The 23,560-nt window shown below is 41.5% G+C and overlaps 1 protein-coding gene across 2 annotated transcripts in view; it reads left to right on the top strand.

Annotated features, from left to right (window-relative positions):
* RBM33 (RNA binding motif protein 33) overlaps nt 1–23,560 on the top strand; it is a 347,098-nt gene that overhangs the window by 34,333 nt on the left and 289,205 nt on the right. For both annotated transcript variants that reach the window (XM_082258397.1, XM_082258398.1), the window contains exons 2-4: nt 4,297–4,375; nt 10,986–11,034; nt 11,126–11,208. In XM_082258397.1, coding sequence (XP_082114523.1) covers nt 4,297–4,375; nt 10,986–11,034; nt 11,126–11,208 — 211 coding nt within the window. The remainder of the gene's footprint in view (nt 1–4,296; nt 4,376–10,985; nt 11,035–11,125; nt 11,209–23,560) is intronic.

The raw sequence follows: 23,560 nt of genomic DNA, 5'->3' as shown, positions 1-23,560 counted from the left end.
CTGTGTTGTACCAAATGCCTTCTACTTTTTAGGGCACTTTCACACATTTTTGCCGAGATTTTATCTCAGTGTGGTTTTTAAAGGACTTGTGATTCAAAAACTGCACCAAAAACACATCGCAACTTAATTTTTTACTCCTTTTACTGCGCATTGCATTGCTTTCAATGGGAAAGTGAGTTTTTTTTTTTTTTGGGGGGTGTGGTTTTCTTTTATGGAGTAAAAAAAAAAAAAAAAAAATGTGTTTTTAAAGGTGCTTCAAGCAAAATATTTTCTGCGGAAGCGCACTGCCCCAGTGTGCACACTTTATTGATTTTTTTAAAGGGAAGCATTTTACTTGAGCTTTTCAGGCACATTTTTTTTTTTTTTGTTACTCAAAAGCGCTTGAAAAACTCAGTGGGAAAGGACCCTTAGTAATAGTATTTACTGTGCTTTTAGGGATTGATAAAGCATTTAAATTTAAATTTTTTTTTTTTTTGTATCCATATCCCGACCTGTGCCTGTCCACAACTTTATCCCGGAGATATTCTGACAGTGCCTTGTCACCCATAATTGATTGATTGCTTCAGCTGCACTATCAGGGAGTGAAATGCTCCAGGTTAGCTCTTTTTATGTTGAGCTAATCAAAATGACCACAGCTGATCACAGTTGAAAGTCAAAAGGCTTTGTGTGCCATTGAGAAGGTGATTAGCTATACCAGATTGAGTTTACAAGTCATTTATAGGGAGGGGGGTGATCCTTTTCCCAACTCAGTGATTGAATGGTTTTTATGTTTTGACATTTTGGTGTTTATATCTTTCATTTGGATGTTTTTAACCACTTACCGCAAAGTGACGTAGATCTACGTCGGCAGACTTTGCGGGGTTATACCGGGATGATGCCTCTAGCTAGAGACACCATCCCGGTACCGTGGTTTAGCGCCAACGGTCGGCTTTCCGTCCGTAATGACCAATGTCGCTCGAGAGCTGCTCGATCGTTACCCGGGTGAGCGGGAGGGGACCCCCCCCTCCCTCCGCCTTCCGTGACTTTGCTCGGGGCTCCCGTCCCACCGGGAGCCCCGAGCACCCAGCCGGCACGTCCGCCGGCTGGATGGAGTCCCGATCAATGCCGGAAACGGCTTCGATCGGGTCTCCGATGACGTAACACGGAGGCCGTCACTTCCGGGTTACTGTGCTGCAAAAAGCAGCAAATTTAAAAAACGGCTGTATGCAAAAATGCCGTTTTCGGCATTTTGCATACATGGAAGTGTAGTGGAGGGGTCTAGGGTCTTTTAGACCCTCGATCCCTCCATAAAGAGTACCTGTCACTACATATTGGTGTCACAAGGGATGTTTACATTGCTTGTGACAGCAATAAAAGTGATCAGATTTTTTTTTTTTTTTAAAAACTTGTAATAAAGTTAAAAAATAAAATAAATGGGGGAAAAAAAAAAATTTAGCCGCCCCCGTCACCGTTAGCTCGCGCACAAAAAAAACGTATACGGAAGTCGAGCAGCGAATGAAATCGCTGTTCAAACCACACATGTGAGGTATCGCCGCGATCGCCAGAGCGTGAGCAATAATTAAAAAAAAAAAAAGAGCTACACTCTAACTCTAAACTGGTAACCATTAAATAAATTTAAATGTCGCCGATTGAGATCTCTATTGACCGTAGTTTGTCGCCATCCCACGGGGGGGGGGCGCAATTTTAAACCTTAACATGTTGGGTATCTATTTACTCGGCGTGACATCATCTTTCACAATATACAAAAAAATGGGCTAACTTTACTGTTTAGTATTTTTTAAATGCAGTGAAATGTGATTTTTCAAAATTTTTCCAAAAAAATTGAGTTTTAAAGACCGCTGCGCAAATACTGCGTGACAAAAAATATTGCAATGACCGACATTTTATTCTCCAGAGTCTTTGCTAAAAAAATATATATATATATATATATAATGTTTGGGGGGTTCTAAGTAGTTTTCTAGGAAAAAATACTGGTTTTAACTTGTGAACAAAAAGTGTCCGAAATAGGGCTGGGGCTTAAGTGGTTAAGCTGCACTGAGTGAATACAGCTGGATAAATTGAAAACTGTGCGTCTGTCGAGGGGGATTCTTTTTTTATACCCATTGTAACTAACCACCTGCCATTTTCTTAGGTATTTACCTGATACCTCCTTTTACCTTCTCAAAAAATATTTTTATAGTTTCATAGCTTGAGAATATTGGCAGTTTTGCCAGAACTGGAAGGGATTGATTTTCTTTCCCAATGGGTTTATGTATATAGTGAAAAAACTATCAGCGCAAGACTAAGTGAAATTCAAATGTGTATAAAATGTGCTAGAATAAATCAATATATAAATCCGGCTGCATACACAAATTGTGTCCACACCTCACAACAAAAACATAAAAATCAAAAAACGTGCTGCGCCAGAAGTGCACAAAAATAATTAGTGATTACATGAATCAACAAGTGTTATCAACAAAATATGGTGTCCATCATATGTGCTCTGATGAAACATAAATGTTCATATAAAGTGCTCCAAAGTAATGATTAGTATATCCGGGTGATGACAGGACAGCCTCAATCCCTTGTGAATCAAGCAGGAACCACCAGTGTGTGAACTCCCTCCACCAGTAAGATTGGCCTCTCACCTTGATACCAGACCCAAACGGGCCAGCATGAGCATATCAGGGGATAAACAGACTATCACAGGTAACCTCTCCAGCCTTCACATTTGTTGGGCACTCAGCCGTGCCTGCTATTATGGCATTCAGTGTTGGAGAGTAGCACCCGAGCGATCGGCGTCAGGCACGCAGGCTCCGCCTCCCTATACGCGTTACGCCTGGAGCATGGGCTCCGTTTGGCTTCTTCGGTAGGCTACCGAAGAAGCCAAACGGAGCCCATGCTCCAGGCGTAACGCGTATAGGGAGGCGGAGCCTGCGTGCCTGACGCCGATCGCTCGGGTGCTACTCTCCAACACTGAATGCCATAATAGCAGGCACGGCTGAGTGCCCAACAAATGTGAAGGCTGGAGAGGTTACCTGTGATAGTCTGTTTATCCCCTGATATGCTCATGCTGGCCCGTTTGGGTCTGGTATCAAGGTGAGAGGCCAATCTTACTGGTGGAGGGAGTTCACACACTGGTGGTTCCTGCTTGATTCACAAGGGATTGAGGCTGTCCTGTCATCACCCGGATATACTAATCATTACTTTGGAGCACTTTATATGAACATTTATGTTTCATCAGAGCACATATGATGGACACCATATTTTGTTGATAACACTTGTTGATTCGGGTTTATGTATATGCTCATACACATTGGTATAGTTAGGATGTTTAAAAAATTCTGATGTTTTTATTGCTGTCTATGCATTTTTGTCCTTGTGACACTGCATCTGTCTCTTCTCGTATGGGTGTCACAGCTACAGGTATTTAGAGGAAATTGACAGAAAAAAAAATATTTAACTCCTGCCCTTTTCAAAAATTAAGAAAGGCTCCTTTCACACGGCCGCTCCGCTGCTTAAGTCCTTTTTTTTTTTTTTTTTTTCCAAGGACTTTTTTTTTTTCCACGGAGCGGATGACATTTTTGTCATCCGCTCCGTATGCCCGCATATCATCCCATCCGTTTGCGGATGATATGCGGACATAATGTAAGTATATGGCATTGCGGATGTCAGCAGATGACACCGCTGACATCCGATTTTCCTTCCTTTCCGTTTTTTACACGGATGGAAAAATGGGGTTCGGTTCCGTTCGTAAAAACGGAACAGAACTGAAAGGAGGAAAATCGGATGTCAGCGGATGCTATTCCGCTGACATCCGCAGTGCCATTCACTTACATTAATGTCCGCAAATCATCCGCAAAAAAATAGGATGATTTGCGGACACGGAAAGCAGCGGAGCGGCCGTGTGAAAGGAGCCAAAAGCTAAAACGATTTTGGCTGGAATTATACAGCAGCAGAGGCTTTTAGATATTGACCTTGTAGGAAACACTACTAAGATGGTTGTCAAATGATCATCCTCAACCTCAAAGGGCACAGGACTAAATGCTTAGGCATCTGATGTTATAATGTCTATTTGTTCTATTTTACAAACCAAAAGGAAGAAAATAACAAATAATGAGCAAAAAGTTCATTGTTAAGGTGCACATACAATTTAGGTTGAGTTTAGGGTTGAAAAAAAATCCACTTTCATATTTCAGTAGCCTTTTCTTTTGTTTTAAATGTTTTTCATGTTTAATAGTTGAAGTGGTTTCTATCTAAAAATGATTTTGAATTGCATATTAAATATTTGAGTTAACAAGATATTCCTTTTCACAGATGATGACTTTGATCAATTTGATAAGCCTGGCGCAGAAAGGTCTCGAAGAAGACGACCTACAGATGATGACTGGGACAGGTAGTTACACATCTCTGAACTGCTGTACGAGGATTAACATCTCTCTATTTGATATAATTTTGTATTCATCTTAGTTTCTGGTTAAATTCTGCATCGAATGAAGATGTCATCGTGCATGTGTCATCATGCTTAAGAGATGCATGTTTTGCCTGGAGACACACAAGCGCACTCTACAGACATGATATAAATGTAAAAGCCCCACAAACATTTCCTTTTAGCTACAAGATGAAAGTACCTTTACAACAGGTCTGAAAGCTAGCACTCTTAAAAGGATCACTTTGTGAGCCTTTTTACCTTCAATATTGGCTGCTGAATGTTGAATTAAAGTAGAGGACAGTGATGAGACACAGTAGTTTTGGCCCTCAGGTCTGGCTTTTATGCTATTATTAGATTTTGACAATTTTGGCCACAAAAAACAATTTTTAAACCACTTACCGATCGCATTATAGCTGAAAGACCGCTACAGCGCTTGTGTCCAGTTCTGGGATGGCGTCTATTGACGTCCTCCTAGAACCCCCACCTCCAATGTGCACTCAGGGGCACGCTTTGTGGTCGATGTGTCTTTCGGATGCAGTTAATTACAGAGCAAGGTAAAGGACCAATCACAGGTGCCCTTTACCATGTGATCAGCTGTGTCCAATCACAGCTCATCACATGGAAATTCAGATAACCAGCATTTGTTTACTTTCCTAAGCGCGTCACTGTGTCAGGAAAGGAAAGCCAGGAACTGGCTGTCCTGTGACAGGGGACATTTACACTGATAATCAGGGTACTGATCATTTCTAGATTGTAAGCTCTAACGAGCAGGGCCCTCTGATTCCTCCTGTATTGCATTGTCTTCCCCCACACTGTAAAGCGCTGCGCAAACTGTTGGCGCTATATAAATCCTGTATAATAATAATAATCAGTGACCTGATTATCAGTGCACATCAGTGAAGAAGAAAAATTACTTATTTGTAAAATTTTATTGCTGAAAGAAAAAAAAAATGTATTTAGCAAAAATAAAAAAACCCAGTGAGGATTAAAGTGATTGTAAACAATCACCCAATCACCTTGTAAAACAACCCATTCAGTTTAAAATAGAATTTAAGGGAAAAAATGTTTGTATGAGTGATCACATTCTCTCTGTTCCCTGCTGCACACTGAGCTTGTGTGGTCAGTTTTAATCGGGAATCCGTTTTTAATAGGAAAGCAAGGGGACTAGCAGGAACACCAGGGATTTCACATAAAGGAAACAATACAAAGAGAACACGATACATTCTCATACAACAAATACATGGTACAGCAGGCACAAATCAGGAATATGATGTGTTAGGGCAACAAATGCGTAAGATAGCACTAAAAAAGATAAAAATGTAATTTTGGGTGCAGTGTTGCATGACTGCGCAGTTGTAATTCAAAGTGTGACAGCACTGAAAGCTGAACATTTAGCCTGGGCAGGAAGTGGGGGAAAGTGCCCAGTAAGCAAGTGGTTAAACAGTCCAAGTGGTACTTCAGTCCAGTGCAGATTGCACTAGACAAATGTAATTGAAAGCAGATCAAGTACTTCAGATTGTAGGCTGGAATAGAATTTTGTATTAACCTGAAGTTTCATTGGTTGTTGGGAGTTAAGCCAGCCATAAATTTATCAAATCTCTACCGGGTTCAGCAGGGACCAGCTGAGATTTGATCCATCTATGGAGAGATTAATTGTACTGAAGGCGTGCCATCGACTGATCTCAGTACAACCACCCTATTAGGTGCTTCCACCCAAACAGTCCTCCTGCCCTCCAAACCGTTCCAGCAGACTGAGAGCGAATACCAGCCTGTTTACCCAAAGCATCGTGCGCAGAGATGTTGGGATAAGAACCAAGGGATGACTGTTTATTGAAAAGAAATACAAATTTTTATGCACTTCAAAATTAGGACAGTCACCACATGAACAATAAAAACAAATATTTACCAAAAACATCACACCAAGGTTTAGATAACAAGGTAGAGCTGACACAAGGCTTAGCCCACCATAGAGGATCCTCAAAGTGTTAACCAAATTAGCCAACAGACAGAAGCAATAGGTGACTCCATTACCTTAACAATGGGAGAGACGCACTTAAAAAAACAGACTATAGCAGAAGACCCCCAGCACCAGGTTGCTTGAGCTGATTAACATCTGCTCTGAGTCTGTCTGAAGTAGTCATTGCTTGTTTGGGCCTAGAGACCCCAAATATGTTTATGGGTCCTCCAGTTCCTAGAAGTCTGTGTGCTTTAGGGAAACGTACTTGAATCCGAAGCAAGACTTCTCCGAGTCCCCCAGGCACACACCTCCCTAAGAGTAGTGTTCCCTTAACCACTTCCATACCGAGTCATGTAATATGACGTCGGCAAAGTGGTTGTAAGGATCCGGGCCGCCGTCATATGACGTCGCCCGCATCTCCCCTCTACTGCGCGCCCCCGGGGGCGCGCAGCACGGCGATCGGGGGTGAGGCTCGTCCCTCGGACATAGCCCATCCCTGATCAAGGTAAACAGCCAATAGAAATTGGCTTTTTACCATGTGATCGGCTGTGTCAATCACAGCCGATCACATGAGCGGCTCCAGCACGAGCCGCTCGTTCTCTCTGCAATGTGCGCCCCCGGGGGCGCGCAGAGCAGCGATCGGGGACGAGGCTCGTCCCTCGGACAAGAGTCGATCCCCGATCTAGGTAAAGAGCCAATGAAATTGGCTCTTTACCACGTGACCGGCTGTGTCCAATCACAGCCGGTCACAAATGCCAACAGAGAACACGGTAACTAGCTGTCACCGTGTTCTCCTCACACACTGATCCTGTGTGAGGAAGAGAGTGTGGTAACAGCTAGTTACCAATTACAGTGCACCCCAAACACACTGATTGCCCCCCCCTTAATAAAGAGCACCTGTCACTAGCCCATCAAAGTACCCGAGTACCTGTCACCAGCCCATCAGGTACTCTGATGACGGGTACTCGGGTACTCTGATGACGGGTACTCGGGTACTCTGATGACGGGTACTCGGGTACTCTGGTGACGGGTACTCGGGTACTCTGATGACGGGTACTCGGGTACTCTGATGACGGGTACTCTGATGACGGGTACTCTGATGACGGGTACTCGGGTACTCTGAGTACCTGTCAACGGAGTACCCGTCATCTGAGTACCTGTCACCTACCCATCAGAGTACCCGAGTACCTTCCACCTGCTCATCAGAGTACCTGACGCCTGAAGTACCCGAGTACTTGCCGCCTGCTCATCAGTACCCATCACTACTCATCAGTACTCATCAGTACCTATCACGTATCAGTACTGATCATCAGTACCCATCAGTACAGTATCACCTATCAGTATCAGTACTACTCATCAGTACCTATCACCTGCCTGTCACCTGCCCATCGGAGTACCCGAGTACCTGTCACCTGCCTATCGGAGTACCCGAGTACCTGCCACCTGCTCATGAGTACCAGAGTACCTGTCACCTGCCCAACAAAGTACCCGAGTACCTGTCACCCTTCATACAGCCACCATGTCCAAGTCCAAAAAGGTTTATATACGTCCTCCGTTTAAACCTAAATACCGGTGTTATGGCAGCAGATAGCTGCCATAACCCTGGTATTTTTTTAAACGGTGGACGGTTGGCTTTCCGATAGGGGTGGTCCCAGCGGCGGATTCACCGTGGGATCACCCTTCCGGGATGGCGGAAGAGGCGGCGCCCCCCCCCTCCTGCCGCGTTCCGGTCCTTTTCCCCGCTTACCGGACCCGCCGGCAGCGGGGAAAACGATCCGGTCCCAGATCCTCAGACAGGATGTCGAGTGAGGGCAAGCTTGCCCTCACTTGACTCTATGGTCTTGGAGGACCGGAGCTACGGAAAATGTTGTTGCCTAGCAACCGGTTTAAAGGTCCTTTTTTTTTTTTTCATTTTATATAATAATTTTTTTTTTTTCTATCTTTTAGTGTACTTGTGAGATCTGAGGACTTTTTGACCCCAGATCTCACAAAAAAGAGGTCCTGTCGTGCCTATTTCTATTACGAGGAATGTTTACATTCCTTTTAATAGAAATAAAAATGATCAATTTTTTTTTTTTTTTTAACGGTGTAAAAATAAAAAATAAATAAAATAAATAGTAAAAAAAAAAAAAATTTAAAGCGCCCTGTCCCCGTGAGTTTGCGGGCAGAAGCGAACGCATACAGAAACCCCGCTCACATATGTAAACGGTGTTCAAACCACACATGTGAGGTATCGCCGCAATCGTTAGAGCAAGGGGAATAATTTGAGCCCTAGACCTCCTCTGTAACTCAAAGATGGCAACCTGTAGAAATTTTTAAATTGTCGCCTATGGGGATTTTTAAGTACCAAAGTTTGTTGCCATTCCGTGAGCGTGCGCAATTTTGAAACATGACATGTTGGGTATCTATTTACTCGGCGTAACATTATCTTTCACATTATGGAAAAAAATTGGGCTAACTTTACTGGTTTCTTATTTTTTAATTAAAAAAAGTGAATTTTTTCCAAAAAAATTGCGTTTGGAGGACCGCTGCGCAAATACGGTGTGATAAAAAATATTGCAATACTCTCCATTTTATTCTCTAGGGTCTCTGCTAAAAAAATATATATAATGTTTGGGGGTTCTAAGCAGTTTTCTAGCAAAACAACTGATTTTAGCTTGTAAACACCAAATGTCAAAAATAGGCCTAGGCAAGTGGCTAGGATGCATGATGGTGCTCCTTGGATGTTGGGCCCCTCTATATGGCTGGGCTGTGAAAAAGTCTCACACATGTGGTATTGCCATACTCAGGAGGAGTGGCAGAATGTATTTTGGGGTGTAATTTTTGCTATTTACATGCTATGTGTTAGAAATATCCTATAAATTGACAACTTTGTGTAAAAAAAAAAAAAAAAAAAGGTTTTCATTTGTTTCCCACATTTTCCAAAAACTTGTGGAAAAAAATGACACGTTCAAACGACCCATAATGCCTCATAGAATATATGTTGGAGTGTTTGCTTTCCAAAATGGGGTCATTTTGTGGACTTTTCCATTGTATTGGTGCTCTAGGGCCTTGAAAAGTGTGATAGGTAGTAAGAAAGTTTTATGTGTATTTATGCTCCTAGAACGCCTGAAGGTGCTTCTTGGATGTGGAGTCTCTTTTTGTGGCCAGGCTGTGTAAAAGTCTCACACATGTGGTATCGCCATACTCGGAAGGAGTAGCAGAATGTATTTTGGGGTGTCATTTTTGCTGTGTACATGCTATGTGCTAGAAATAGCTTATAAATTTACAACTTTGTGGGAAAACATTTTTTCTTCATTTTTCCCAAGAATTGTGGGAAAAAATTACAACTTCAAAAAACCCACCATGCCTCTTACTAAATACCTTGGACTGTCTACTTTACAAAAAGGGGTCATTTGGGCGGTATTTGTACTGTCCTGACATTTCAGGGCCTCAAGAAAGGAGATAGGCAGTCAGTACATCTGGTGTGATCAATTTTCAGTAATTGGTACCATAGCTTATAGACTCAATAACTTTCACACAGACTAAATAATATACACTAATTTGAGTTAATTTTACCAGAGACATGTAGCAGTATAAATTTTGGCCCAAATGTATAAAGAAAAATTTATTTTTTGCAAAATTTTATAATTGAAACTAAAAAAAAGTGTTTTTTTTTTTCAAAATTTTTGCTCTTTTTTTGCATATATCACGAAAAAAAAAAACCCTGGTTGTGATCAAATACCACCAAAAGAAAGCTCTATTTGTGTGAAAAAAATGATAAAAATTTTGTTTGGTTACAGTGTAGCATGACTGAGCAATTGTCATTCAAAGTGTGAGAGTGCTGAAAGCTGAAAATTGGTCTGGGCAGGGAGGGTGTCTAACTACTCTGTATGGAAGTGGTTAAAAGCCAGGGCCCATAGGCAAGAGGCTACCCTGCAGTCCCCTCCAAAAGCCTCTGTCCTGTTTGGGACTGTCACATATGTGATTACTGGCGGCGGCTATAGCCGCCAGCAGTAATTGCGTTTCGCTGGCAGAGAGCCACAATAGCGATGCGGGAGGGATTTCACAGTCAGTATTGATGGGGGAATTGAGTGATTTTCTTTCCTGCAACCCATAGTTATTGTACATTTTTTTATTATTCCATCTTAACAGTGTTTGCTATTGCATTTTATGTTTAGGAGAGTCGTTCAGCCAGTCAGCCCTGAATCAAGGATTTTTCCTTTTTTAAGAAAGTAGCGGGAAATTACTTTTTGCAGTAATAACAGCGTGGGTATCTTTTTTTTATATTGATATTGAGAATTTCTCAGGGAAGGCAGCAGCTCATAGCAAATGGGGAGATTCCAGGCTATGCTGGATAATTAGAGAATGAAAGTTGTGGTGTGCTCTGAATTGTGTATTAAGATTTTTACACTTTGTGTTCTAAATGCACGTGATATTGCTCACTTTTCTTTTTTTTTTTCCATTGTGATGTGATTGGGTCAATTATATCAGAATTTAGGTTAAGGTTTCCTCCTGTGATGTTTTAGTTAACACAAAAGATTGGCTGTTTCCCTTTATGAGGTGTGATGCACCACACATGTTTTTAGTATTGGTTGCAATATGCCAATAATGTGAATTTTTTGTGTTTGCTTTCAGTGAGCTGGAGGATGATCTGCTTGAAGAAGATTACTTGCCTGGAAAAAAGGTATTTCAATAAAGACATCTCAAGAATTTTTGTATAGCTCAAAACCACCCAGGGAAAAAAATTATAATTACTTTGTTTCTTGTTTTATCAGGCTTCACCAGATCTTTCTGATGAAGAGCTTAATGATGACCTTCTCCAGAGTGACGAGGAGGAACAGGACACAAGCAACTATAGGTGTGTTTCACTATATTTTTCTGTATGATACAGGCCTCATGATTGCAAAATTACCACTGTTCTTTATGTCAATCTGCTCAGATGATGGCTACTATGCAGTACACCCACATTTCGGCTAGTACAGTGCCTTGAAAAAGTTCTCAAACCCCTTGAAATTTTCCACATTTATGTTAAGTTACAACCAAAAATATGTCGTTTATTGGGATTTTTTTGTGATAGACCAACGTGAAGTGAAAGAAAAATGATAATGGTTTTTAATTTTTATTAAAAATATCTGAAAAGTGTGGCGTGAATTTGTATTCAGCCCCCCTGAGTTAATACTTTGTAGAATTACCTTTCGCTGCAATTACAGCTGGAAGGAAGTTCTTTTTGGGTATATCTCAACCAGCTTTGCGCATCTAGAGTGACATTTTTACCCATTCTTCTTTGCAAAATAGGTCAAGCTCCGTCAGATTGGACGGAGAGCATCTGTGAGCAGCATTTTTCAAGTCTTGTCATAGTTTCTCAATTGGATTTATGTCTGGACTTTGACTAGGCCATTCTAACACATGAATATGCTTTGATCTAAGCCATTTCATTGTAGCTCTGGCTGTATGTTTAGGGTCGTCGTCCTGCTGGAAGGTGAACATCCACCTCGTTCTTTTGCAGACTCTTAAAAGGTTTTCTTTTAAGATTGCCCTGCATTTTGCTCCTTCAATCTACCCATCAACTCTGACCACTGCTGCAGGAAAGCATCCTCACAACATGATGCCACCATCACCATGTCTCACGGTGGGGATGGTGTATTCAGGGTGATGTGCAGTGTTAGTTTTTCACCACACATAGCGTTTTGCTTTTAGGACAAAAAGCTAAATGTTGGTCACATCTGACCAGAACACCTTCTTCCACGTTTGCTGTTCCCCGCATGGCTTCTCGCAAACTGCAAACGGGACTTCTTATGGCTTTCTTTCAACAATGGCTTTCTTCTTGCCACTCTTCTATAAATACCAGATTTGTGTAGTGCACAACTAATAGTTATCCTGTGGACAGATTCTCCCAGCTGAGCTGTGGATCTCTGCAGCTCCTCCAGTTACCATGGGCCTCTTGGCTGCTTCTCTGATTAATGCTCTGCTTGCCCAGCCTGTCAGTTAAGGTGGACAGCCATGTCTTGGTAGGTTTGCATTTGTGCCATACTCTTTCCATTTTCAGATGATGGATTGAACAGTGCTCGGTGAGATGTTCAAAGCTTGGGATTTTTTTTTATAACCTAAACCCTGCTTTAAACTTCTCCACAACTTTATCCCTAAACTGCATGGTGTGTTCCTTGGCCTTCATGATGCTGTTTGTTCACTAAGGTTCTCTAACCAATCTCTGAGGGCTTCACAGAACTGCAGTATTTATGTAATTTTGTATTTTAAGAGATTGAATTACACACAAGTGGATTCTATATACTAATTAGGTGACTTCTGAAGGCAATTGGTTCCACTAGATATTGGGGATATCAGAGTAAAGGGGGATGAATAAAAATGCGCACCATTTATCATTTTCCCTCCACTTCTCAATTATGTGCTACTTTATGTTGGTCTATCACATAAAATACATTTACACTTTTGGCTGTAACATGACAAAATGTGGGAAATATTTAAGGGGTGTGAATACTTTTTCAAGGCACTGTACTCACGTGGAGCATATTTTCTTGAATACCGCTCCAGACCATTGACTGTACTACCATCTTCAATCACAGCTTGGTAGGAGCCAAACTGTGACCGGCAGCAGCATGCTTTGTAAAAAGTTATGTGCGGTTTCTGTACTCCTTTGGACATACACCCCATATATGTTTGCGAGCTGAGATGCCTGCTGTTGCTCAGGACCAGAGTCTGCTGATTGCACACTATGCCTTTAGTCGTTCTAAGCATACACCTCTGCCGCATTAATGACTCTTTTAGGACCGACATGTGGTGTGTAATCAGCAGCGAAGGTGCTGCTGGCTTCATGTTAGTATAGACATGTTGGCCTGAGCAGTAGCAGCAAAAAGTAACCCGCTGGACACATGTAAACAGTTTAGATGCTTATATGTATACAGCATAAAATATGCAGGGTCATGGACGCAGCTTTGTGTATGTGCTCATTGGATATATAATATGGCTGCCTTTAGATCCAAAATAGAATGTATGCAGAGGGGTTTTTTTGTTTTTGCCAGTATGCATAAGCCCCTAAACAGCAAACTTGACTGTTTTTTTTTTTTGTTTTTTTATTTCTTTTTAACAAGAAATGAAATAAAATTTTCAAAGTTTGCCAACTTAATGTCTGTTATTAAGGTAACAGAGAGAGTCTTTAATGGACGGTACCATTGTATGCCGAAGAGCAAGCACAGAATCTGGGGATCCATTTCCTTAGGCCCTGTTCACACCTGAGCATTTTGCAGCCCATAAAACGCTCATCTGTGAAAATCCAAAACGCTCAACAACCAAAATCCCATTCATTTCAATGGCCCCTGTTCACATTTGAGCGTTTTTGTCCCCTGAAACAAAAAACGCCTGTAGCTCAAAAAGTACAGGATCTTCTTTTTGGGCTGATCAAGAGCTGTTCTGGTCCCATAGGAATGCATTAAAATGCCGTTGCCGGCGTTTCACAGGCGTTTTTTGAAAAAACACAGGTGGTCTCCACCCCTTTTTAACACGCCCAACAAATGCCCAAAAAACGCTCTAAAAAACACCTACAAGCGATACGGTCAGGTGTGAATGCAGCCTTACTTTCAGAGAAACAGGTGCTTGTAGTCCTGCAGCAATCAAGCAAATTGTGAGTTAGATGAGGACGACTTATCAGTTAGGCCCCTTTCACACAGGCGGACCGTTCAGATTCGCCTGTCCGTCTTTTTGGCGGATCTGAACGGTCCCCCCATGCATTCCTATGGGGCATCGGATGTCAGCGGAGACATGTCCGCTGACATCCGATCCGTCAAATCTGGACGGATGGAAACCCTATTTTCCATCCGTCCAGCGGATCGGATGGGATCGGGTGAGAACGGACTGACGGTCCATTGAGATCCGATTTCCCCCATAGAGATGCATGGGGAACTGTCAGCTGTGTCTCCGCACACAGCGCGGAGACACAGCTGTCCTCCTGCTGCTCAGCGGGGGATCGGCGGCTCGATCCCCCGCTGAGAAAAACTGACTCCGTCCAACGGACGGAGAGTGTGAAAGGAGCCTTAGGGCTCATGTGCACATGGCAGTTGAAAACCTCATCTGAATGCTGGAAACAGTGAAAAACGTCAGTTTTTACAGCTTTTACACTATGGAGTCTGTGATTTGAATTCCTAGTATACACAAAGTTCAATGTAAAAGCTTCCAAATATCCACAAAAATAGTCCAAGGCCCGTATTTGGAAGAAATGATCTAAATTGTTAACACTTAGGAGTATACAAAACCCAACAAAAAATACAAATGAAAAGAACAAATTTGAACATGAGTCCGAAGATATCTCACAGAAGCAATATCATTGCCATTGCATTGTAGTTATTTTACAGTATGGATATAGTTATCATACCGGAGTTTATGATTTTAGCAGTGGTTATGAGCATTTGAGGTTAGAAGCGTTTTTTAAAGATAACCTCAGTAGACCCTCCCAAATGCCCACAATGTATGAAAACCAAGTAAATTATTAAGTATTTCAGCCATTCTATGGGAGAAGAGAGAGCAGTGTGCTTGTAGATAGCTGTCTTATATTTTGTGTTTTCGCTATAAATTCCAACATAAGCATTTGTTATGAAATGCTCCTGATGTTGCTAAGGCTCCAAAGGCGTAGAAAATTGCATGAGAGGACGAGAGTTCGTCACTTTAAATGTTCAAAAAGTATCAGAAATGTTTTCCCCTTTTAAAACTCTCTCTTATAAACGCAAATGTGCATGAACTCAGTTTACGGCAGTTAGACGAGGTTACAAGCACTTGGTGTTTGAAATCCCTGTAAACTATAGTCCTGAGCGTCATTTTTCTGCTTTAAAATAATGCCTGTAACCTCATCTGCCTCTAAACTACTGAGTGTACATGTACACATAAGACACCATAGAGGAGAATTCAGGGGCTGCTGAAAAAAAAACGCCCAGCTACTCCTTCACTTCAGTTTAGCAGCTTTAGTGTACATGAGGCCTTTGTTCTTTTCGTTTCATCCCATTTACAGCTTACCTGTATGTAGTAAACCTAATATAGTGCCTAGTAGAGAGGGTGAACACTGGATAGGAAGACTAGGAGCATGTACTATATACAAAATTGAGTTTCCCCTATAAACCTGGATGGATACCAAGCTAAAATTTAAATATATGAAAATTGGAAAAAATAATAGTGAACATGCTTTGACATTGACCCGATGAGGACCATTGGTCAAGAGAATAGCAGACTTAACTCTGAGGACCGAAACACTGGCCCCTATGTAACAGAATTATTTTAGATTCAGAAAGGCACAGAGGAAATATTTACTGGTAAAAAATGTAATCAAGTAAACCTGTCAAAGTTCAGTATAAATCTCAGTGTTAGTGTGTGTGTTTTTTTTTTTTTCTTTTTTTTGTATAACTTGGGTACTCATTTGCAGACTCATTTTTGCTTTTTTTTTGCAGTAATACAAATGATTATTTTCCATAGTTCTAGTCTGTGTGACCTTCTGTGTGGATGTTAACTTCTCAGTATTTTCTATAAAGCCCAGCTCCAGCCAAATCTTAATTTTAAATCTTAATTTTAAATCTTAATTGTACAGTATTGAACAGGAAATCCTAGACCATGGGGTTGTTATATGCTGCTACCTTCTGGTGATTGAACACTAACAAGTGCTTCGCTGGGAGCTCCCCTAGTGCACCCTCATATAACCCAAACCACTCCAATGAAATCCTTGGTGATGCTTAAATAAACATTTTTTTTTACTACTTCGACTGACATTTGTATCGACATCCAGATGCTGGTTGCCTCAGGGTTCACTAACAGTTTACGGATTGGTGACCCTCAACATATATCTTGAGAACCGTACCTGGACCTTGCAGTAGCGAGGCTGGCCTGTAATCTTTGCTTTGGGCAACAGATCCTGCGCGCAGCGCTCACCTTGGCACATAGTGCAATGAGTGTAGTTAGCCGCAGGTTGCTATACGGGTCCAGATAGAGCTGTGGTCCATTCCTGTGAGACCCAGACCCCACAGACCCCTTTTGGGGTATGCCCTCCTTGATATGTGAAGTTTGGTCTTCTTCAGGAACCTGCAGATTGGACTGGGCCTTGTTTTTACATGCAGTATGTTAATCACTGTGTGTGATCCCCTTCCGACAGTGTCTCTACTACTAACTGGCAAAAGGTAACGTTATAACGTCACATTTTTAAACCTGATAGGCTGCTGCCTGAATGGTGATTTAGTTGCACCTGCCCTCCACATGTCTGCTGTTCTAGAGTCACAGCCACAGTACTTACTTAAGTCAGTGCCTTGGTTATCGCTTCACCTTTCCCACACACAAATAAATACGATCTAATTCCACATTCATTTTGTGAGTACCCCACAAGGGATTCCCTCACTTAGCGATGGCAGAAAAAAATGCTCTTTCTTCAGATCTTTAGCCCTTTGAGAGTTTTGGGACTGTTGCAGCTATTTGCTATGTTGCTCACCCCTCAATTTACAGAGTGGGTAGGGTTAAATGATGGTGCACTAGGGAACATTTTAGAAGCAGCTACATCCTTCTTTTTTTTTTTTTTTAAATTCCCTGTCATGATGGGTTAAAAAAAAACTAAAATTAGCCCTGCAAAGTACAAAAAGCAGCAGATAATCGCTACTGTAATGGGTTAATTTATACTGTGAAAGTAATAATATATATATTAGTGAAAGTAATAGGGGGGTGTGTCTATATATGTATGTATGTGTGTGTATATGTATGTGTGTGTGTGTGTATGTATATATATATATATATATATATATATATATATATATATATATATATATATATATATATATATATATATATATATATATATATATATATATATAATCTCTAGTTGAAGCCTGCGCTATAGCTGAATGACGGCTACAGCGCGGACCTGAATTGCCGGGAGGGCGTACATTGACGTCCTCTCGGCAAGGAGTGGCCTACGCACTCCCCGCGCCCGACTCGCTCTGTGATCAGAGTCCATGGGCGATCCCGCCTCCTTACCACGTGATCAGATGTCAGCCAATGACAGCTGATCATGTAACGTAAACAGCAGCCAGTGATCAGCTGTTTTTTTTTTTTTTTTTTTCTCCTTACGCTGTCAGTGTGAGGAGAAAAAACGATCTCCGGCTGCTGCCAGAGGGACATCTGGAGAGGGATTATTTGTGGCCACCTACCGATGCCCTCCAGTGCCACCTACCTGTGCCCACCAGTGCCACCTACCTGTGCCCACCAGCGCCTCCTACAGTGCCATCTGCCAGTGCCCATGAGTGCCACCTATTGTCCTTAAGCGCACCTACCAGTGCCCATCTGTGCCGCCCATCGGTGCCAACTTATCAGTGCCCATCAGTTTCGCCTTATCAGTGCCAACTTATCAGTGTTGCCCATCAGTGCAGCCTACCAGTGCCGCCTCATCAGCGCACGTCAATGAAGGAGAAATATTACCTGTTTGCAAAATTTTATGACAAACTATAAAAACTGTTTTTTTTTTTTTTTTTTTTTTTTTTCAAAATTTTCGGTCTTTTTTTGTTCAGCAAAAATGAAAACCCCAGTAGTGATTAAATATCACCAAAAGAAAGCTCTATTTGTTTGAAAAAAAAAAGATAAAAATTTCATATGGGTACAGTGTTGCATGACAGTGAAATTGTCATTCAAAGTGCGACAGCGCTGAAAGTTAAAAATTGGGTTGGGCAGGAGGGGGGTTTAAGTGCCCAGTAGGAAAGTGGATGGATATATATTTATTACAGTGCCTTGCAAAAGTATTCACCTCCCCTTGACTTTTTACATATTTTGTTACATTAAGTTCAATGTTTTGTTAATCTGAATTTTATGTGATGGACACAATAGTCTAAGTTGGTGAAGTGAAATGAGAAAAATATATACATAAAACTATTTTTTAGAAATATAAAACAGAAAATTGGCATGTGCATATGTATTCACCCCCTTTGTTATGAAGCCCATAAAAAGCACTGGTGCAACCAATTGCCATTAAGAAGTCACATAATTAGTGAAATGATGTCCACCTGTGTGCAATCTAAATGTCACATGATCTGTCATTACATTTACACACCTTTTTTGAAAGGCCCCAGAGGCTGCAACAGCTAAGCAAGAGGCACCACTAACCAAACACGGTCATGAAGACCAAGGAACTCTCCAAACAAGGAAGGGACAATATTGTTGAGAAGTACAAGTCAGGGTTAGGTTATAAAAAAAATATCCAAACCTTTGATGATCCTCAGGAGCACCATCAAATCTATCATAACCAAATGGAAAGAACATGGCAAAACAGCAAACCTGCCAAGAGACGGCTGCCCACCAAAACTCACGGACCGGGCAAGGAGGGCATTATTCCGAGAGGCAGCACAGAGACCTAAGGTAACCCTGGAGGAGCTGCAGAGTTCCACAGCAAAGACTGGAGTATCTGTACTTAGGACGACAATAAGCCGTATGCTCCATAGATTTGGGCTTTATGGCAGAATGGCCAGAAGAAAGCCATTACTTTCAGCAAAAAAACAAAATGGCATGTTTTGAGTTCGCGAAAGGCACGTAGGAGACTCCCAAAATGTATGGAGGAAGGTGCTCTGGTCTGATGAGACTAAAATTGAACTTTTCAGCAATCAAAACGCTATGTCTGTCGCAAACCCAACACCTCAAATCACCCAAAGAACACCATCCCCACAGTGAAAAGCATCATGCTGTGGGGATGTTTTTCAGCAGCCGAGACTGGGAAACTGGTCAGAGTTGAGGGAAAGATGGATGGTGCTAAATACAGGAATATTCTTGAGCAAAACCTGTACCACTCTGTGCGTGATTTGAGGCTAGGACGGAGGTTCACCTTCCAGCAGGACAGTGACCCCAAACACACTGCCAAAGCAACACGTGAGTGGTTTAAGGGGAAACGTGAATGTGTTGGAATGACCCATTCAAAGCCAAGACCTCAATCCTGTAGAAAATCTGTGGTCAGACTTGGATTGCTGTTCGCAAACGTAAACCATCCAACTTGAAGGAGCTGGAGCAGTTTTGCAAGGCGGAATGGGCAAAAATCCCAGTGGTAACATGTGGCAAGCTTAGAGACTTATCCAAAGCGACTTGGGGCTGTGATTGCCACAAAAGGTGGCTCTACAAAGTATTGACTTTAGGGGGGGGGGGGATAGTTATGCACATTGACTTTTTCTGTTATTTTTTTCCTATTTGTTAGCTTCACCATAAAAAAAAAAAATCTTCAAAGTTGTGGGCATGTTCTGTAAATTAAATGATGAAAATCCTCAAACAATCCATGTCAATTCCAGGTTGTGAGGCAACAAAACACGAAAAATGCCAATGGGGGTGAATACTTTTGCAAGGCACTGTACACTGCTCAAAAAACTGAAAGGAACACTTTCTAATCAGAGTGTAGCATCAAGTCAATTAAACTCCTGGGATATTGATCTGGTCAGTTAGGTAGCAGAGGGGTTTGTTAATCAGTTTCAGCTGCTTTGGTGTTAAATTAACAGGTGCATTATATGGGCAACAGTGAGACGACCTCCAAAGCAGGAATGGTCTTACAGGCGAAGGCCACTGTCTTTTTTTTTTTTTTTTTTTTTTTTTACCAACTCAATTGGGCCTAATTATTCTGCAGGGTGTGGTGGGGAAACCCCTGCAGAAGTGGTATTGAACCACCAACAAATTACTGGCCACTCCTGTTTTTTGGCACGGTCATGTCGGAATACAAATTTTCGCTCATTATGAAATATTTGCACTTTTCAAATAATGATGAATTTGACGAGACTTCTCATCCAGCTCCAAAACTCAAAAAGATTTGGGGCGTTTATCAAATCATTTTGAAAAATTTCCAGCAGTCCTATTTACTAGATAGACATTTGTATAGACTAAAGTCTAATGGCCTACAAAGGAAGACTCAGCTGGATACAGTATATACAGCAGTTATGGAATGGCAACCGCTTTGGTTCTTACGTTGATTGAGCCATTGCTGAATCAGGGGTACTGTGTAACAGACAATTTTTACACGTCTCCAGAACTTGAGTTCCTTCTTCAAAACAAGACGGATGCGTATGGGACCGTTAGAGCTAAAGGGCATGACATGCTGCCAACCTTTGCCAATAAAAAGCTCAAGGCTGGAGAAATAGTTGCATGGCAGAAAGGCAAAATGATGGCACTGAGATGGCGTGACAAAAAAGATGAGTGCCTAATGAGTACCATTCACAACACCTCTACTCTCATGGTACACACAAAAGGTGGAAAAAAATAATGAAACCACAACTAGTGATGAATTGCAATAACGCCATGGGAGGTGTGGACAGAGCTGACCAGGCCATGACATTTTATCCGGCAATGCGGAAACAACAAAAAATATTACAAAAAAATCTTCAGGCATTTTCTTGAACAATGTTTGTGGAGCGCATTTATTCTCCTAAAAGAAGAGTGACAGGCTTGTGATTCATGCGGACTTTGTTTGTGAAGTTGCCGAACTGATATTTCTCAGGCACCAAACACCAACGGCTGTAAATAGATCCGGACGCCGTGCTGCTGGTGTTGTGAACCCCGAACGCCTGACTGGTCGTCACTTTATGAACCACATTCCACCAACCGAAAAGAAGCCTGTACCCATAAGGATGTGTGTGGTTTGCTGTTCCAAACGTGACGACACTGGAAGGAAAATCCGTAAAGAAACTCGGTACTATTGTCCTGATTGTGACGTTGGACTTTGTGATGTACCATGTTTTAACATTTTCCATACCCGGGACGTTTACTGAAGCAATATGACCACTAATATTGCATCCTTGTTTGACCAAAAAAAAATTGTTTTTTGATTACATTATTTACTATAATTTAGTGAATAAAAAGTATTATATTATTATTTATAGTTATTTATTATATTATAATTTTTGATTTTGTGTTTCAAACTATCATACCCGGGATGTTATAAAGAAGAACGCACAGTAAAAAAATCATATGTAAATAGTTGGTTTGGGCTGCTCATCCTTAAGAATTACATGCAAAATAATGGTACCGCTTTCAGCACCTAAAATCTGAAATAATCATACAACCAGGGAGGTTAATGAAGGTTCAACATTTAGCAACTCACATGTTTAATCGTTAAGAGGCACATCTAAGGATGCAGGCATCTGGGGTAAAGCTGTCCTCACCGCTGTCAGTCTGCAATCCTGACCAGGAAGACTACCCTGCAGTAGAGTGATCTGGAAGCGAGGCTTGAAGTGCTCGTGGAGCGCAGCATGGAAGGGATGATGTTGGTGAGGAGGATGTGGACAGCTTTACCCCGGATGTGCCTGTTTTAATCATTAACCATGTGAGTGGCTAAATTCTGTACCTTCATTAAATGTAACCACATTGCTACACTAAGAGGCACCTCTCTTCTCTTTTATACTCAGTTGTGACTTGACACTACTTGTATATCAAGACACTACTCATTTTTATCAAGTCAAAATTAAAAAAAAATAAAATTAAAATTTTGCTCGTCTTGCAAAAAAACTCTCAAACCAAGTTACTCTCCAAAAGTTTAGTGTGTGAGTGTGTATGTATGTATGTATGTATGTATGTATGTGTGTGTATATATATATATATATATATGAGATATAAAAAAAAAATGAAACAAAAATATGACCTGTAAAATGTTAAACTGAATTGGAAAACTGAAATCTTTTAGGGGGGGGGTAAAAAAAACAATGTGGTTGCAGGGGTGTGCATATCCTATTTTATAACTGGGGATGTAGCTGTGTTCACAATTAAGCCAACCCATTCAAACTCATGTTAAATAGGAGTCAGTACACACCTGCCATCATTTAAAGTGCCTCTGATTAACCCCCAAATAAAGTTCAGCTGTTCTAGTAGGTCTTTCCTGACCTTAGTCGCATCCTACAGCAAAAGCCATGGTCCGCAGGGAGCTTCCAAAGCATCAGAGGAATCTCATTGTTAAAACAACATATCAGTCAGAGAAGGGTAAAAAAAAATTAGCAAGGCATTAGATATACCATGGAACACAGTGAAGACAGACATCAAGTGGAGAAAATATGGCACAACAGTGACATTACCAAGAACTGGAGGTCCCCCCAAAATTGATGAAAACATGAGAAAAGTGGTCAGTGAGGCTTCCAAGAGGCCTCCAGGAGCTACAGGTATATTTGTAGTACTGGCTGTGTGGTACATGTGACCATAATCTCCTGTATTCTTCATATGTCTTGGATATGGGAAAGAGTGGCATGATGGAAACGTTTTCTTACGAAGCAAAACATCAAAGCATCAAAACATCAAAGCCTGGCTAAATTTTGCAGACACACATCTGAAGTCTCCCAGAAGCATGTGGTGTCAAGCGTGTGTGGCGGCAACCAGGTGAGGAGTACAAAGACAAGTGTGTCTAGCCTACAGTCAAGCCTACAGTCAAGCATGGTGGTGGAAGTGTCATGGTCTGTGGCTGCATGAGTGCTGCCGGCACTGGGGAGCTACAGTTCATTGAGGGAACCATGAATGCCAACATTTACTGTGACATACTGAAGCAGAGCATGATGCCCTCCTTTCAGAGACTGGGCCACAGGGCAGTATTCCAACATATCAACCCCAAGCACACCTCAAAGACGACCACTGCCTTGCTAAAGAAGCTGAGGGTTAAGGTGATAGACTGGCCCAGCATGTCTCCAGACCTAAAGCCTATGGAGCATCTGTGGGGCATTATCAAACAGAAGGTGGAGGAGCCCAAGGTCTCTAACATCCACCAGCTCCATGTCATGGAGGAGTAGAAGAGAACTCCAGTGGCAACCTGTGAAGCTCTGGAGAACTTCATGCCCAAGAGGGCTAAGGCAGTGCTAGAAAATAATGGTGACAGAAAATATTGACACTTTGGGCCCACTTTGTACGTTTTCACTTAGGGGTGTACTCACTTTTGTTGCCAGCGGTTTAGACATTATTGGCTGTGTGTTGAGTTATTTTGAGGGGACAGCAATTTACACTGTTATACAAGCTGTACACTCACTACTTTACATTGTAGCAAAGTGTAATTTGTATTAGTGTTGTCATATGAAAAGATATAATAAAATATTTACAAAAATGTAAGGGGTGTACTCACTCACTCACTCGTGTGTGTGTGTGTGTGTATATATAATATATATATATATATATATGTGTGTGTGTGTGTATATATATATATATATATATATATATATATATATATATATATATATATATATATATAT

The sequence above is a fragment of the Pelophylax lessonae genome (genome assembly GCF_965119305.1).
Source record: "Pelophylax lessonae genome assembly, chromosome: 5".
Taxonomy (NCBI): Eukaryota; Metazoa; Chordata; class Amphibia; order Anura; family Ranidae; genus Pelophylax; species Pelophylax lessonae.
The sequence above is the reverse complement of the archived record's forward strand: the minus strand, read 5'-3'. Positions and strand labels throughout refer to the sequence as shown.